General features: G+C 44.5%; 1 protein-coding gene across 3 annotated transcripts in view; it reads right to left on the reverse strand.

The window, feature by feature from the left end:
- Positions 1 to 4,194: 4,194 nt before the first annotated feature.
- ston2 (stonin 2) overlaps positions 4,195 to 17,175 on the reverse strand; it is a 133,368-nt gene continuing 120,387 nt past the window's right edge. For all 3 annotated transcript variants that reach the window (XM_067992043.1, XM_067992042.1, XM_067992044.1), the window contains one exon: positions 4,195 to 16,919. In XM_067992043.1, the coding sequence (XP_067848144.1) occupies positions 16,836 to 16,919 (84 nt within the window). In that variant the 3' untranslated portion in view covers positions 4,195 to 16,835. The remainder of the gene's footprint in view (positions 16,920 to 17,175) is intronic.

A 17,175-nucleotide genomic window follows, 5' to 3' on the forward strand; every position in this document is an offset into this window, starting at 1 on the left:
CTATCAGCCTCACAGTGCCTGCACGTACCCACCGTCCCTGTCCCCACTCGACCACTACCACACACCCCAATGCCCATACAATGGGATGGCCATGTGGCACACGCATCCTCCCATCCATCTGGCACACGTTCAACCCAATCACACCAATGCTTGAAGCGTCTCACATTGTAATCATCACTCAATAACGTTTTTGTGTTTTGCCCTCACAGGAGAAGAGGGCCAGGAACGCACGCGATAGGGCATGCACCGGAGGGGGCCCGCCACACGAGATGGCCCTGACAGACGCCGAGGTCAAGGCACTGGAGATCAGCCGCACGCTGCATTGCCTGTCGATGGCGGATGGCGAGTCTGGTTCTGGCGAAACGGCCGGTAAGGGAAAGCTGGCACTCATCACTCATGATCGTGAATGATCGTAGCATCACATGGCATATGCCGCACCGCCACATTTGGACACATGCCTGATATTGCCCTCTGTTCTCTTCCAGGACCGTCTGCGATCGACGTCTCGGTTGAGGGCGATTCCTCAGAGGACATGCCCGTCTCTGAGGGTGCATCGTCACACATGAGCCTTGCATCCACCAGCGCAGATACACACACCTCGGTGGGTCCCCCCCCTCAGCTAGTTGGGATTGCACATGGTGAGTCACCGCGCACACATGAGCATGAGCAGACCCTGGTGGCAGGGTCAGCCGCGGAGGGTCCGCGTCGGTGGGAGCACTCTTCTCCAGGCTTTGCTCAGCCGGACCCAGATGCTGAACCCAGGGGGCCACCTGTCAAAAGGAGAGTCGTCGAGGGGCACCAGAACATTGCTGAGGTACTGGGAGAGGTGCCACGCGCACTCTCCACAATCGCACGGAGGATGGAGGAGTCCAACTCCTGCATGAGGGGAATGGTGGCACAGGTGCAGGAGGGTATCGCCGAGATAGTGTCGCAGGGACGTGAAGGCATCTCTGAGATAGTGTCGCGGGTAGGTGTGGGAACGTCTGCGGTGGAGGACAGGCTAGCCTCCCTCGAGCGTCACGCACAGCTCACCAATGAGTCCATCCAGGCCCTCACAACGGCTGTTCGGATTCAGGGTGAACAACATTCTGCCGCCATCAACAGGTTGACAGATACATTGGAGGTGGCCTTGCAAGGTCTCACCCACGTCATCCAAACTGCCGTCCAGCAGGGTGGAAGGGGTGATGTGGGCCTTGGCCATGAGAGGGAAGATGGTGAACGGGGAAATGGAAGTGTGGACGCTACTCAAGGCGCCCCCAAGTCTCACCCGTTGCCCCCCTCTCAACCAGTGCCCGCAATAGTCCATCCTCTCCAGGTGGCCGAGTCTGCCCCTGCACAGGTGCAGGAGGAGCAGTCTGTGGAGGTGCCCTCACGGGCACCGAAACCCAGGGGGCGTCGGCCCAAAGCATCTACCCGGTCAGGGCACGAACAGGAGCAACCTGCCACCACCTCTGCTGGAGCCACAGGGGTAGCACCACGTAGGGGGTCCCGAAAACGAACGCCTAAAGTTCCGTGAGCACACAGGGATTGCAACAGGGTGTTTGTCGTTTTTTTTAAATTTTCTACTCTTTGAATGTCACCACAAAATAAACTCACTTTTTCTCACCAATGCTGCCACCTCTTGTCCATAATTCTGCGGCTTGTGCAATATGTCCCTTCCCTGCGCCTCATCATGACGACGACCACCCCGTCCCACCCATTGAGCATAATCCAGTGGGTGCAGGTGTACAGGCACCACTCTTCTGTGGAGGGAGCCTGTATGGACCCTCGTCTGTGCACGTTATGACATGTGAACGCCTCACACAGTGTGATGTTAGGAGAACCGTTGGCATATGAGTGCCTCCCTGGCCTGACGAGCACGCAGGTGAGCCGGTGTTCGGCGCATGGGTCGTTCCTCCTCCTCTCCCTCTTCCTCCTCCTCCTCTTCCTCCTCCACCTCCTCCTCATTGTCGTCCTCAATGTGGGTGGCGGGTGTGCATGGGGCCTCCTCCAGCGGCACCCCTCTCTGTAGTGCCATGTTATGCAGGGCACAGCAGACAACTATAATTCGTCCCACTCTGAATGGCGTGTATTGGAGCGCTCCCCCGGAACGATCAAGGCACCTGAAGCGCATCTTGAGCAGCCCTATAGCCTGCTCAATTGTAGACCTGGTAGCAATGTGGCTGTCATTATACCGACGCTGTGGCTCGGTAATGGGGTTCCTCAGAGGTGTCATAAGCCACGTGTGCAGGGGATATCCCTTGTCGCCGAGGAGCCAGCCGTTGCCGGCGTTGGGTGCGTGGAAGAGGGGCGGGACGGTGGACTCCCTGAGGACGAAGGCATCGTGGCAGCTGCCAGGGTATCTGGCGCACACGTGTAGGAATCTCTGGCGGTGGTCACAAATGAGCTGGGCGTTCATGGAGTGATACCCTTTCCTGTTGATAAACAGCCCTGGCTCATGTGGAGGTGCCCGTATTGCTATGTGGGTGCAATCGATTACACCCTGCACCCGTGGGAAGCCAGCCACAGCATGGAATCCAACCGCCCTCTCCGTCTGGCTGCGCTCATCCATGGCGAAGTTGATGTAGGTCGAGGCCCTGCGGAACAACCCATCGGTGACCTGCCTTATGCACTTGTGTGCAGACGACTGACAGACCCCGGTGATGTCCCCCGTGGCACCCTGGAAGGATCCGGAGGCGAAGAAGTTGAGGGCAGTGGTGACTTTGACGGCGACGGGTAAGAAGATGCTGCTTGGTCCATCCGGGAGCAGCTCGTCATTGAGGAGGCTGCAGATGTCGGCGACTACCTGGCGAGTGACTCTGAGCCTCCGTATGCACTGCTGCTCAGAGAGGTCCATGAAGCTGAGCCTCGGTCTGTAGACCCTGTGCGGAGGGTAGTGCCTCCTGCGACGCATCTCTCTCTGCGGATGCCCTCCATCCTGCTGTGCAGGTGGATGTGCCGCAGCACCGTGTTGTGGGGATGCATGTCTCTGAGGCGGACGGCGTGGACTGCGAGGCTGCTGAGGCTGGTCATCCTGTTCGTCCTCCGAGGATGTCAACGCAGCACCCATCTGGCAGGTTTAGGTTTGCGGGGTTGTGCACGCTAGAAAAGTGTGTCCTCGCACAGGGGTTGGACTTCCACGCCGGTGAATCTTCTTGCTTGGAGGAGGGTGGTGGAGGGCAGGCATTGCCCAATGTTACGGAGTGTCCTCCTGCGTTGGTGAAGGCTCTCCCCCCCCCCACCTGTGGAATGCACCTTGGCAGCTGCCACAGGCTGCTGGCTGCAACACGTCCGTTGAGAGTGTGAGTGTTTCCCCCAGTATGGGAAACAGTCTCATTTCATTGTAAAATCCGACACCTGTTAAATAAACAGCTCAATCAGGTCATTTAATGACCTGAAATACCAAGATAAATACACTCAAGTGGAACCCCGCTGGCTTTAATTGCCTGCGGGATTCCCACCAGCGGGGCCAACGCACGCACCCCCGCACGTCAGCGCGCAACCCGGAAGTGGGCGGGATCGAGGCGCGATCCGGTCCCGCTCCTCGAAACCGGGATTTTAGAGGCCCCCCCGCCGAGAACGCACCCGGAACCGGGTGCTAAAATCGGGCCCAAAGTCTCTGCAGGACCAATATAGAATGGCAATGTGTCTTTCGATGAACAAAGGGTACTGAGTTACATGCCCAATGTGGCACCGATAGTCTGTTAACAAGGTTAGAATCCCTATTTATGTATTGCTACATTTCATCATACGATGCAAAAAGTCAAGATACAAATGGTGCCGCTGACCAAAAAAAAAGGAAAATTGATCACAAAAAAGTGCTTTAAAGGATGGGTAGAAAGATGGAACCATTTATCTTGCTCCAGTGCAATCATGCTCCTTGTGTATACTGGCCATTGTTTAGTCAATTTGCGACTGTTGTCATGTTTGGTCATGTAGTAAAACACACTAATTGGCTGTGTTTTATCTTTGCAATTAGAATAATTAAAGAATTTCCCACTCCTGGAGCTCTGCACACTGTAAATGTAGCATTCAAATTTTAGCCCCACCTCACAAGTCTACATTTTTAAAAAATGGAAAGCCAAATATATTTGCCCAATAAGATTGCTCTCTAGTCCTCATTTTGTTCATCCCTATAAAGGGGATTGTTTCTTATTCTCGCGAAGGGTTGACATCCGAAATATTAATCCATCTTTTCAGATGCTGACAGGCCTCTGTATTTCCAGAATTTTTATTTTTATTTCAGATCTCCAGCATTTGTAGTTTTTCCTTTTTATTTCAAAATTACATAGAATTTACAACACAGAAACAAGCCTTCTATTCCTTTCTTCCTCATGTGTTTATCTAGCTTCCCCTTAAATGCATCTATACCAGTCGCCTCAACTACTTCTTGTGGTAGCGAGTTCCACATTCTAACCACTCTGAGTAAAGAAGTTTCTCCTGAATTCGTTATTGGATTTAATAGTGACTATCTCATATTTATAGCCCCTAGTTTTGGACTCCCCCACAAGTAGAAACATGTTCTCTACGATTACCCTATCAAACCCCTTCATAATTTTAAAAACCTCTATTAGGTTACCCCTCAGCTTTCTCTTTTCTCTAGAGAACCCCAGCCTGTTCAGCCTTTCCTGATAGGTAAAACCTCTCAGTTCTGGTGTCATCCTAGTAAATCTTTTTTTGCACCTTCTCCTGTGCCTCTATATCCTTTTTATAACAATGGAGACCAGAACCGTTCACAATACTCCAAGTGTCGTCTAACCAAGGTTCTATACAAGTTTAACATAACTTCTCTGCTTTTCAATTCTTCTACTCTAGAAATGAACCCAAGTGCTTTGTTTGCATTTTGTAAGGCTGTGTGATGTATTTAGTGGAAAGATGCTAACATGGATCTCAAATGATAATTATGTGGTTCGCTCTTCTCCTGAAGGTGCTGGGTAAATCTGGCGCATGGCTCCATGGAGGCAGGTAGACCTCCACTACCTCAATAAGGTGCCATCCTTCAGGTACAATGTCGGGAAATTACTGGAGTCTATAATTAAGGATAAAGTGACCGAACACCTTGAAAATTTTCAGCTGATTGGAGCGAGCCAGCATGAATTTGTAAAGAGTACGTCATGCCTGACGAACCTGATTGAATTTTTTGAAGAGGTGACCTAAAGTAGTGGACAGGAGAAGATCTATGGATGTTGTTTATATGGACTTCCAGAAGGCATTCGATAAAGTCCCTCATAAGAGACTGTTAACTAAAGTTGAAGTTCATGGAATTGAGAGCAAATTATTGATCTGGTTAGGAAACTGGCTGAGCAGCAGGAGACAAAGAGTAGGGATAATGGGCAGGTACTCAAATTGGCAGGATGTGACTAGTGGTGTCCCACAGGGATCTGTGTTGGGGCCTCAACTATTCACTGTATTTATTAACGACTTAGATGACAGGATAGAGAGCCACATATCCAAGTTTGCCGATGACATAAACATAGGCAGCATTGTAAGCAGTGTAGATGGAAGCATAAAATTAAAGATATTAATAGATTAAGTGACTGGGCAAAACTGTAGCAAATGGATATCAATGTAGGCAAGCGTGAGGTCATCCACTTTGGACCTACAAAAGATAGATCAGAGTACTTTCTAAATGGTGAAAAGCTCGAAACAGTGAAGGCCCAAAGAGACCTCGGGGTCCACGTGCACAGATCATTAAAATGTCATGGACAAGTGCAGAAATAATCAAAAAGACAAATGGAATGCTGACCTTTATATCTAGAGGACTAGAATACAAGGAGGTAGAAGTTAAGATACAGCTATACAAAGTCCTGGTTAGACCATACCTGGAGTACTGTGTTCAGTTCTGGGCACCGCACCTTAGGAAGGATATAATGGCCTTGGAGGAAGTGCAGCGTAGATTTACTAGAATGTCACCTGGACTCCAAGGATTAAATTACGAGGAGAGATTACATAAACTAGGGTTGTACTCCCTGGAATTTAGAAGATTAAGGGGTGATTTATAGAATCATAGAAAGGTTACAGCACGGAAGGAGGCCATTCGGCCCATCGAGTCCGCGCCGGCTCTTTGCAAGAGCAATCCAGCTAGTCCCACTCCCCCGTTCTATGCCCATAGCCCTGCAAATATTTTCCTTTCAAGTATTTATTCAGTTCCCTTTTGAAGGCCATGATTGAATCTGCCTCCACCACTCCCTCGGGCAGGGAATTCCAGATTCTAACCACTCGCTATGTAAAAAAGATTTTCATGTCACCTTTGGTTCTTTTTCCAATCACCTTAAATCTACGTTCTCTTGTTCTTGACCCTTCCGCCAATGGGAACAGTTTCTGTCTATCTACTCTGTCTGGACCCTTCATGATTTTGAATACCTCTTTGATTGAAGTTTTCATGCTATTAAGGGGAACTGATAGGGTAGATAGAGAGAAACTATTTCCGCTGGTTGGGGAATCTAGGACTAGAGGACATAGCCTAAAAATTAGAGCCAGGACTTTCAGGAGTGAAGTTAGGAAACACTTCTACACGCAAAGGATGGTACAAATTTGGAACTCTCTTTCGCAAACAGCAGTTGATGCTAGCTCAATTGTTAATTTTAAATCTGAGATTGATGGATTTTTGTTTACCAAAGGTATTAAGGTATATGGGGCTAAGGCGGATATATGGAGTTAGGTCACAGATCAGCCATATTCTCAATGAATGGCGGAACAGGCTCGATGGGCTAAATGGCCAACTCCTATTCCTATGTACAAGCTAAAAGATGGAGTGTCAGCAGGGGTGGGAGAGGGCATCACAGCCAAGCCCAATCCTGTTCTCACCCTACATCTACACACGTACATTGTATCACTGCTTACCTGGCTCATATAGCCTAGTAACACAATAGGTGGCATGTTTGTTAATGGGACATGGGGGAAGCTGTAATTTTTCTTCAAAGCTCAATGCAGAGAACAATAAAAATGTAGATATATCATTCAGAGACAGCAAGCCACTTTACAATTAAAATTACTTCTGTGCAAAATCTCCACTTTATTACCTATTTTCCAATTGTTTTGTTTCAACTGCTGAATAAATGATTAAATGTGACTGTGGTAGAAAGATTTAATCATTATCTGTTTTTAATTGCTTATTTTAATAAAAATCCTGATTCTTGTGCCAAATTAGGAATCCACCCCCCCCCCCCCCCCAACAAGAAGTATGATTTTAAAGTCTAAGGGCATGATTTTAGCCCGGAGCCAGGAAGGGGGTGGAGGAGTAGAATTCCTGACAGAAAACCCGGAAGTACGGGTTTCCCGGACATCCGTACGATTTTGATGTAAGGACGTCTTTTTTTTGCCGGTTTCCCGTCCAACAGGCCATCCTAATTGACAGGCTGGCTCTCAGTTGGACGGGAGAAGAGCCAGGAAGAGGACGTGTTCAGGTAAGTGTTAGATTGGGGGGGAGGGGGGCTGTCAGTCATTGGGGGGGAGGGGTCATGGTCAGGGATCACTGTGGAGTCGGAGATCGTGGAGGAGTTGAAGATCATAGTTGGGGGTGGGGGGGGGGGGGGGGTCAGAGATTGTGGGGGGGTGGGGAGTGGTTGATTGATCGCGATTGTAGGGTCACTGGAGGTAGGCTTCTTGGGCCTGCGGGAAGCACTCCTGCTCCTCCGGGCCCAAAGTTGTGCTATGAAGGCACTTACCTGCAGTTTCGGGCCTTCTCGCCACCACTCGTGGCGTGAAGTAGAAGGCCTGGGAAACCCGACCCCACGGACTAAAATCAAAAAAGCTTTGAAAATGGAGGCTCGCAGCCTCCTTAAAAGCTTTTAATGCCTGACCCACCTCCTGAGAACGGGTTGATCGCCCGCCCCTCATCCTGCTCCTGTGAAAACTGGAAATAGATTTTTGCAATTGTTACTGCCCCCTCTCCCCAACCCATCCGTTTTTCCAGGCTAAAATCATGCCCTAGGAAAGCACAACGGAGATATGACTTACGTAGGGTTGCCAGCCCTCCAGGATTGCCCTGGAGTCTCCAGGAATTAAAGATTAATCTCCAGGACACTGCTTCAACCCAGAAGAAAAGTCACAGGGGCATTAAAAAAATTGTGGTTTCAACTTTTTTCTTTGAACACTTTTAATAGTTATAAAAATATTGGACATGGGAAAAAAGGCTGTTTAACTGACAGTCAACAATCATCCAATCGGGTAACGAACAGTCTATTTGCTTTCCAATTGGCGTGGGAAGGCAGTGCACCGCGAGTATGGACATGTTGGGCGACCAATAGCTGGAGTGTGGGGGCAAGGCAGTTGGAGGCAGGAGGTCATGTGATGACACTTCCAGCAATATGACCAACCAAAGTTGGCAACCCTAGACTTGAGGCGTAACAACATCCCACTCGAGGGATAAAGTGTTGAGACTGTACAGTGAATGGGTGGAATGGACATGATCTGATTGGGGAGTGATTGCTGGGTGTTGGCGCTGAATGTGCATGCACTATTCTATCTGGGGCAGATCCAGGAAATCAATTTCAAAGCTAACTGGAAAGGCTGAAAGGCCTCCTTCTCAACATTAACTCAGCATGACATTCCTGAAGTATTATAAGTTCAAAGATTCAACTGTACAGAGTTTTAGTGTAACAACACTACCTAACTCCAACAGTGGCATTAGTAAGACAACAGACCCAAAGTTCAATGACATTGATCTATTTCATGCTGAGTACTTCATCACCACATGGTACACAAGTAACTTACAACACTATCCCTGGGTTATGAATAAACAGTATCCTCGGGTCATGAATAAATAGTCATTTTGGTTGCAGTTTCCAATTTTGGCAGATGTCAGTGAACAAATGTGATCACATATTTATTCAACATTGACAAAACCACCATCTGTTTTCCAGTATTAGAAAGGAACCAGCTTCAGACTGGGACAGACACCAGTGAATGAAATGCCAGCAACTGCAGTTTATGTTACATCACTTGAGCTGCATGTAACTAAATAGAACCATCAAAGAGATGTTCTTATATAGTTTCAAATGCTTAACATTTTCAAATGATGAATCTGCTGAATGTTACAGAGCCCACTGAATGACTTCAGGTAAACAAGCTTTTGTTTGGATGTGGGGATATATTTTGATCACTTTTTCTTTGGCTGCCTAGCCTGAAGTCAGCAGCCAAAGAGGGCAGGTGCCCAGTTTTCCCCCAATGTTCCATGTAACTGGTTGCCAAGGAGTGCTTGGGACTGCCTAGGTGTGACTCATCCCTCTGATTTCCCCCTTGGCCAGATGTTACTGGAGCCTCCATTCAGCATTAACCCAGCTTGATGTATCTCAGATCTGAAATTGAATGGAGGGGTGGGACTTGAACTTGTAGCACCTGCGTGCTATTAATCAGCATCTCACACCTTGGGGCTGTTAGCTAGCTGACCAGAGAACATCTTGAATCAGAAGGTTTCAAACAGTACAGTGGAATACCCAATCCACTCCTTCGACTTCCCTCCCAATAATTTTACTAAATTTTTTTTGAGCAGTTGCATTTATTCAGAAAATGTCACACTAGTCTGAAATTTCATTGTTTAAAATCAAAATCAAAACTGTAAGTTTGCTCTGTCTGGAGTGTGTTCAAAAACTAAGTGATAGGATTAACAGAGCTCCTTAGACCGATACCACGCATTAAGAACAAGCTACAGGTTTGGATCCGACCCAGGCTTCAGGGGACAAGTCCAATCATGTGTTTTTTTCCCCCAATTTTTTTTTAAACCAGTTCTGTACCAGTGATTGAAACTAATGAAGTGCAAAATAGTAGCTACCTTTCGTTTAAAACTCATTTTTGTCCCAAATCTCCGAAAGAAACCTCAACAAAGTGGCTCCTTCTGTTTAAAATAGTGTTGTGAAAACATTGTTAGCAATTTTTTTTCGTAAAACAATACATTCTGATCCTCCAAATGTGTAACACTATCCATTCTATGTACAAGAAAGCTAACAGACTCACGGCATTAATGAATGATTCCACATTAAACACGTGTACACGTTTGTACAATCATCCAAGCAGTATGTAAATCAATGTAAAACTATGAACAAACAATTTGGAGAAAGATAGATATGCCTGCCAAGTCAAATCTTAGCAGTTGAGTGTAGCTCTGAGCTGTATATCCATGTTTAATCCCAGGTCTATGCTGAGTTAGCTAATCTTATCCAAGGCATGAAGTAAACTGGTCCCAGTGTTCCTCTTGTGATCATCATCCAGCAACAGCCCCTTTCCCCTGCTGAACGGATGTCAGGTGGAGAAAGGACTGAGATCAGTTTCATTGCCCCACTGAAGCTCACTGCCTGGGCTCACACATGAAGAATGGCCATTTGGGACAAGAGGCTGTGAAACTGTACCCCAGCATGAGCGACCACTTTCAGGAGACGAGGGGAGAGATGGAGAGAAAATTACAACAAATTTGAAAATGAGTTAAACCTGAACAATAACATTTCCAGGTTTTAACAGACACTAATATAGCAATTAGTCTTGAGGCTGCATGAGTCATTAAGCTTAAATATGAGAGCTTCCTAACCTCGCTTCCATCAAAAACCTGCAGTAGTGCAAACAGCATAGATTTGATGGATTATGACTACACTTCTGTAAATAGATACAGAGAGAAAATCAACCAGGCAATCATGATAGAAAAGAACTTGCATTTATATAGCACCTTTTATATCCTCAGGATGTCCCAAAGCATTTTATAGCCAATTAAGTACTTTTATAATGTAGGAAACACAGCAGACAATTTTCACACAGCAAAGTCCCACAAACAGCAATGAGATCAATGACCAGATCATCTGTTTTACTGATGTTGGTTGAGGGGTAAATATTGGCCGGGACACCGGGGAGAACTCCCCTGCTCTTCGTCGAATAGTGGCATGGAATCTATAAGGTCTATCTGAAAGTACAGACGGGGTTTCGGCTTAATGCCTCATCCGAAAGTTGGCGCCTCTGACAGTGCAGCGCTCCCTCGGTACTGCACTGAAATGTCAGCTGAGATTATGTTCAAGTCTCTGGAGAAGAACCACAACCTTCTGACTCCGAGGTGAGAGTGCTACCAACTGAGCCATGGCTGACACCTAAAGTAAGCTAACATTTACTCAAAGAACTCAATCAGGTTAGTGAGGCATGACCTTGGTTTTCTGAAGCCATGCTGGAAATTTCTAATAATCACCAAATTCTCCAAGTGATCATAAATCAAATCCTGTATAATGCCATCTCGAAACTTTCCTACAACCACTATCAAACTGATGGGCTTATAATTCCCAGGCTCTTATTTCTTCCCCTTCTTACATAATGGCTATGCATGAACCTCTCCTCCAATGGAACCAGCCAAATCTCAATAAGCTATTGATACCAGTCAGTGGCTCACTTACGACTCCCCCCATTTCTTTAAGCACTCTGATGAAAATGGAATCAGGTCCACTAGCACAATCAGCTTCAAGTACCTTAACCCTAGCTAAGAGCACTCTATGGTTACTCCGACTGTAGCCTGTATTTTTCAGTTTTTGTTTCCCTGCTATATGGAGCTTAATGAGGGAGTCATAGAATTATAAAGCACGGGAGGTCGTCATTCGGCCCATCATGCCTGTGCTGGCTCTCTGAAAGAGCCATCCAGTTCTTCCCACTCCCTCCCCATAGCCCTGCAAAATTTTCTTTAAGTATATATTCAAATCCCTTTTGAAAGTTACTATTGAGTCTGCTTCTACTACCCTTTCCAGCAGTGCATCTCAGATCATAACTCGCTACGTTAAAAAAAATGTCTCGTCTCCCCAATTCCCTAAAATCTGTGTCCTCTGGTTACTGACCCTCCTGCCAGTGGAAACAGTTTCTTCTTATTTACTTTATCAAAACCCCTCATAAGATTCCATGGGTTAATTTCTCATCTAAGGCTTTTCATCACTGGCTCATGATCGGAAGTTGCTGAAGAGAACTGCTAGATCTTTGTATTCATGCATGGCACGTGCATAGTTTCCCAGTATGCAACCCTAGCAGGCGAGGCTCCCCGGTGGCAGCAAAAAAACTTCGTTTTCTGAAGCACACAGTGTGTAAGCTGTATAATTTCAGGTGTGTATTCCAACAGTATAAGGGTTCATTGTTTGGCAAGTGGTAATGCTATCCCAGATATTTAGCACATAAGTTTGCATTTCAGTTCATAGGAAGTGTAGTATGAAAGCTGACTTTTGCTTTGAGCATAAGTAAAATGTATTGAGAGAGAATTGTAACACCTTGTTCTAGATAATGTCAGATTTTTCTCTCTTCAATATGGAACACTTTGCCATTTAATGCTTCTGACAGTAAAACAAGAGGAACCTGAAAAGATTCGCCCATCAATGGCCTTTTCTTGTTCCTTATTAACTTGTATTCTATGATGAACTAAGGCTGATGGAGTCAAAGATCAGGCAGCTCAAACCGGCAGATTTCCAATCACAAACCACTGAACCATTCAGTTTTCCTTCCTCCTTTTTTGTATAATATAGGATTCAGTTAGTACCTACGAATGGCAGACTAACACTGGCTATCTGAGAATGTATGCTGGCTTCTGTTAGAAATTTTCTGATGTTTGAAGGAAACATTATTTTGAGAAGCAATTCTGGTAAGACATAACAATTGATCTTTGTTCTTCAATGAGAGAGTTGGTATCCTTCCAAAGGTTAGAATCCCAGAAGTATATACATTACCTTTTAAATACACTGGATACACCACAAATCGAAGTTCGAGGTTGGAGCACAACAGAACCTTCAATCTGGTTATGTCCTTCTAACAAACACTGTTTTCATGACACTATCTACTAAAAAAAACCTCTGTTTCGAGTGAAGAATGCACTCTGTAGCCAAGAAATGCTAGAAACCCCAAACACTTATTTAAAAATACAACAAGCACCATATTATATATGAAAGTTACATAATGAAACACTTTTAAGCAGGTAAAAGTACTAGAGTGTCAATGCACATATTTTATTGGCTAGACTAACTTTGATTTTTTTTCTGATTTGAAAAAATTAAGGTAATCAAACTGTTTCATTATACTTCTAAATCAACAACAACTTGCACTTATATAGCACCTTTAACATAGTAAAACGTTCCAAGGTGCGTCACAGGAGCATAATCAAACAAAAACTGACACCAAGCCACAAAGAAATATTAGGTCAGGTGACCAAAAGCTTGGTCAAAGAGATAGGTTTTAAGCAGCCATGTAAAGGGAGGAGAGAAAGGTAGAGCAGCGGTGAGGTTTAGGGAGGGAATTCCAGAGCTTAGGGCCTAGACGGCTGAAGGCACGGCCGCCAATGGTGGAGCGAAGGAAATCGGGGATGCGGAAGAAGCCAGAATTGGAGCAGCACAGTGATCTCGGGGGGTTGTTGGACTGGAGGAAAATGTATAATTTAACATTTATGTTAAAAAGAAAACATGAATTTTCAAAACAAAATCAGGCATAATTTCCTCAGGCAGGAGGGCAAACTAATTTTTATACCTTCATAAAGAATTTTCCTGCAACTCCAACAAATCCACATGGCTAGACACAAGGGAATCCTTCCTTTGACTAAATGGATTCAACTTCTTTAACTTTTAAAACTTTTATGGAAAAAGACATTTCATTCACAGTGATACATAGTTATGGGATTTATCACATAGGATCATCCGGAATAGATTCAGCAGGAAATACAGACATTTGTTACAGAATGGATTCTACCGCTGGTTTGGTTGGGTGAATCTGCTCTTCACATTTCAGTCTGTTTTAATCTGGTTTCCTTTCACTGTGTCACTAATGCATAAAAAGGACTCCCTCTTGGTGCCCCCCAAAATACATTATCCTTGTAGGTAACCTCGATGTAGCAGTGTGCAAGACAGGCATTTAATTAAATACCCAACTTTAGGGCTAATGAGAAAGATAATAAAATGAAAACTAAGAAATGCTGGAAATCCAAATTAGAAGCAAGGCAGGTTAGGCACATCTGAAAGAGAAAAGATAGGTTAACATTTCCTTTCGATTCTGGTTAAGGATTACCAGCTGAAATGTTAGCTTATCTTTCCCTTTCAGGTACTAACCTGCTGTGCACTTCCTGTTTTGATTATAGGACTATTCAGTTCCTGCAGACCACTCCCTTTAAACAATACAGCACGATCATTTTCTGTCTGATAGTTAAGCAATTCATTTGCCCACCCAACAACAGTTATTGCACTTGAAAAGTAATTCATTACATGAAGCGTTTGGAGAGTGATAAAGTGCTATATAAATGCAAGTCTTCATTTCTAAAGCCTGGGGGGGAAAAAAGCGTTTGCTTAAATAGAGAGACTCAAAGAATTATTACGGTTTTGTTTTAAACATTCCAGTTTTTCCCCAAACTGTCCTAAGCACTTCTTTTTAAATAAATATAAGCCCTTGGTATCTCAGCAACCTTTACAGCTTGCAGAGTATACATAAACTGGTATAAACAATCTATGATATATTAAAATATATGGAAATATATCGCCGTTCCTTCATCGTCGCTGGGTCAAAATCCTGGAACTCCCTACCTAACAGCACTGTGAGAGTATCTTCACCACACGGACTGCAGTGGTTCAAGAAGGCAGCTCACCACCACCTTCTCAAGGGCAATTAGGGATGGGTAATAAATGCTGGCCTCGTCAACGATGCCCACATCCCATGAATGAATCAAAAAAAGTCTTCCTGTAAGTCCCACACACTTATTTCCTGTAACACTTCCCCCATAACATTTTGTTGATAATACCCCTATTGTTATAAGGCATCATATCATGGACTCATTCAGCACAGAAGGAGGCCATTCAGCCCATTGTGCCTGTGCCAGCTCTTTGAAAGAGTTATCCAATTAGTCCCACTCCCCTGCTCTTTCCCCATAGCCTGTAAAATTTTTCCATTTCAAATATATATCTAATTCCCTTTTGAAAGTTACTACTGAATCTGCTTCCACCACTCTTTCAGGAATTGCATTCCAGATCATAACAACTCACTGTGTAAAAAAATTTCTCATCTCCGATCTGGTTCTTTTGCCAATTACCATAAATCTGTGTTCTCTGGTTACCTACCTTTCTGCCAGTGGAAACAGTTTCTCCCTTTCGACTGTGTCAAGACCCTTCATAATTCTGGACACCTCTATTAAATCTCCCCTTAACTTTCTCTGCTCTAAGGAAAACAATCCGAGCTTCTCCAGTCTCTCCACATAACTGAAGTCCCTCATCCATTCTAGTAAATCTCCTCACACTCTCTCCAAGGCTTTGACATCCTTCCTCCAACTCAGTGAGCAATGTCACTGGAGAGTCTGCTAGTATTCTGTAAACTTGCAATGTGGATTATTATAAATTAGTGTAGTATTATGAACATTACAAACACACGTTCAAGAACATTGTTTGAGCCATAGTATCTTATGATGGTGAACAAGTGTTACAGTAGCTAGTGTCCAACCTAAGAGTGTTGCCAAAGAAGCAAACTGATCCCAACTCAGAAATTCTGAGTGCAAAATTCAGTTATTACTTGCTGCCCTTGGATTATCTTCACCTTTTTCACTTTTGCACAAAGCAGCTTCACCCCAAACGCTGAACAGTTAGAGTACTAATAATTTACAGGTATAAATCCATGTTTACCTCCCCCTCCTTCTTTTTGTTCTTCAGTGCTCCAATCCATAAATGCTCATCTTAAAATACTGACACTGGGCTATCAATTACAATTCACTGTTTAAAATTTTTTAAAATGATAAAAGATTCTATTTTGGCCCTAAAAGAGATGTTGCCGTAACTGCAGCATGTTATGGAAATTTTTAAAAAAACTTCTGCAATGTTTTCCTCCTCTCTCCTGGGAAAATTGATTGTTGCTGAGGTACAGTTTCACTGTAGTTGGCAGCCTTCTGGTGGTACTTCATGTGTGAGTCCAGATATTGAGTGGTTTATAGTGTATTCCACCATAGCAGGAAGCTCTGGCTGATTTTCATCTTCGCTAACCCAAAGGCACTGAAGCCAATTATACGCCTCCTATTGAAGCCTTGGGTGAGATCAGCTAATTCACCACTGACTGGAGCTTGAAAGTGGGACCTTCTGGTTTGCATGGCTCAGAATACCAGGCTGTGCATTTACCCGCTAAGATAGTGAGGAGCTGAGGAGTCCAGGGACAACGTTAGCGATAAAAAAAATCCCATCATCTTTGCCTGCAGCTCTGCAAAACATTTAAGTTTCACACTAAGTATAGGGCACAATGCATTTTTCCATAAAACGATATATATAATGATGTTAAAAACCCCCAATTATTTTTGTGATTTGAGAGCTCAAAACTACAGTCGCAGCAGACCAAAGGAAGGAGATAGCGTATCTTTAATTTAAACATTTTCATTTCAGAATCGTTTGGAAAAGTAACAATATCAACCTCAGATACACAAGCAGAAAAGGGCAAATATGCACCCAAATATGAGATGATTCCTCTCTTTGTTTTCCAAGAGGAATAAAGAAATGGGGAAGCAGCAATAAGACCAAGGATTTACCCTAATATAGGACTTATATTCCCCACATTCCACCCCCTCTGCTCGAGGTTCTGAGTATGCACAGGATAGAAAACGATTGATTATGTGGTATTTTAGAAGAATGACCAGTACTTTACATATAATCCCTTCAGGGGATTGGATCCATCTTTGAACCAATGTTCTGTTGTTAGGCTTCTTTTAGCCTCTGTCACTGTATCTTCAGCCAATCAAATTCATGAAACACAGGAATTAAAATTCCTTTTCTTTCGGTCTCTTGAAACGTTGAAACTCGCACAACAGCAGCAATGTGCCATTTGCCGCAAAGGCCAGACATAGGCAGACTGAACTGGCACTGTAATAGTACTATGTCCATTATCTTGCCTCTGTGTTTTGGAGAGCTTCACTGTTGAACACACTCGTTTGGATGATCTGTTTCCGTACCATCCACATTTGGAGCCCGAACCTTTTTCTGTTCCATTTCCACCTGCGCAAAATTCAAACAAGAGCATCACCACAGATGAAAAATTAGCATTGCTTTTAAAATTACTCCAGAATAAAATCAGGTTAATGCCATCACAAAATTTTAATATGATGGTGTTTGTCTTTGCCAAACAAGAAATATGACACATACTGTATTCTAGGAATGTTGAAGTATTCCTGAATATATTTCAATTATCTTGTAACTGTTCTCATTTGATGCAAGATTAGAGTTCAAAAGTGGAAGGAGAAGACAAGACAAT

Source organism: Heptranchias perlo, chromosome 10, assembly GCF_035084215.1.
Source record: "Heptranchias perlo isolate sHepPer1 chromosome 10, sHepPer1.hap1, whole genome shotgun sequence".
In the NCBI taxonomy this organism is placed as follows: Eukaryota; Metazoa; Chordata; class Chondrichthyes; order Hexanchiformes; family Hexanchidae; genus Heptranchias; species Heptranchias perlo.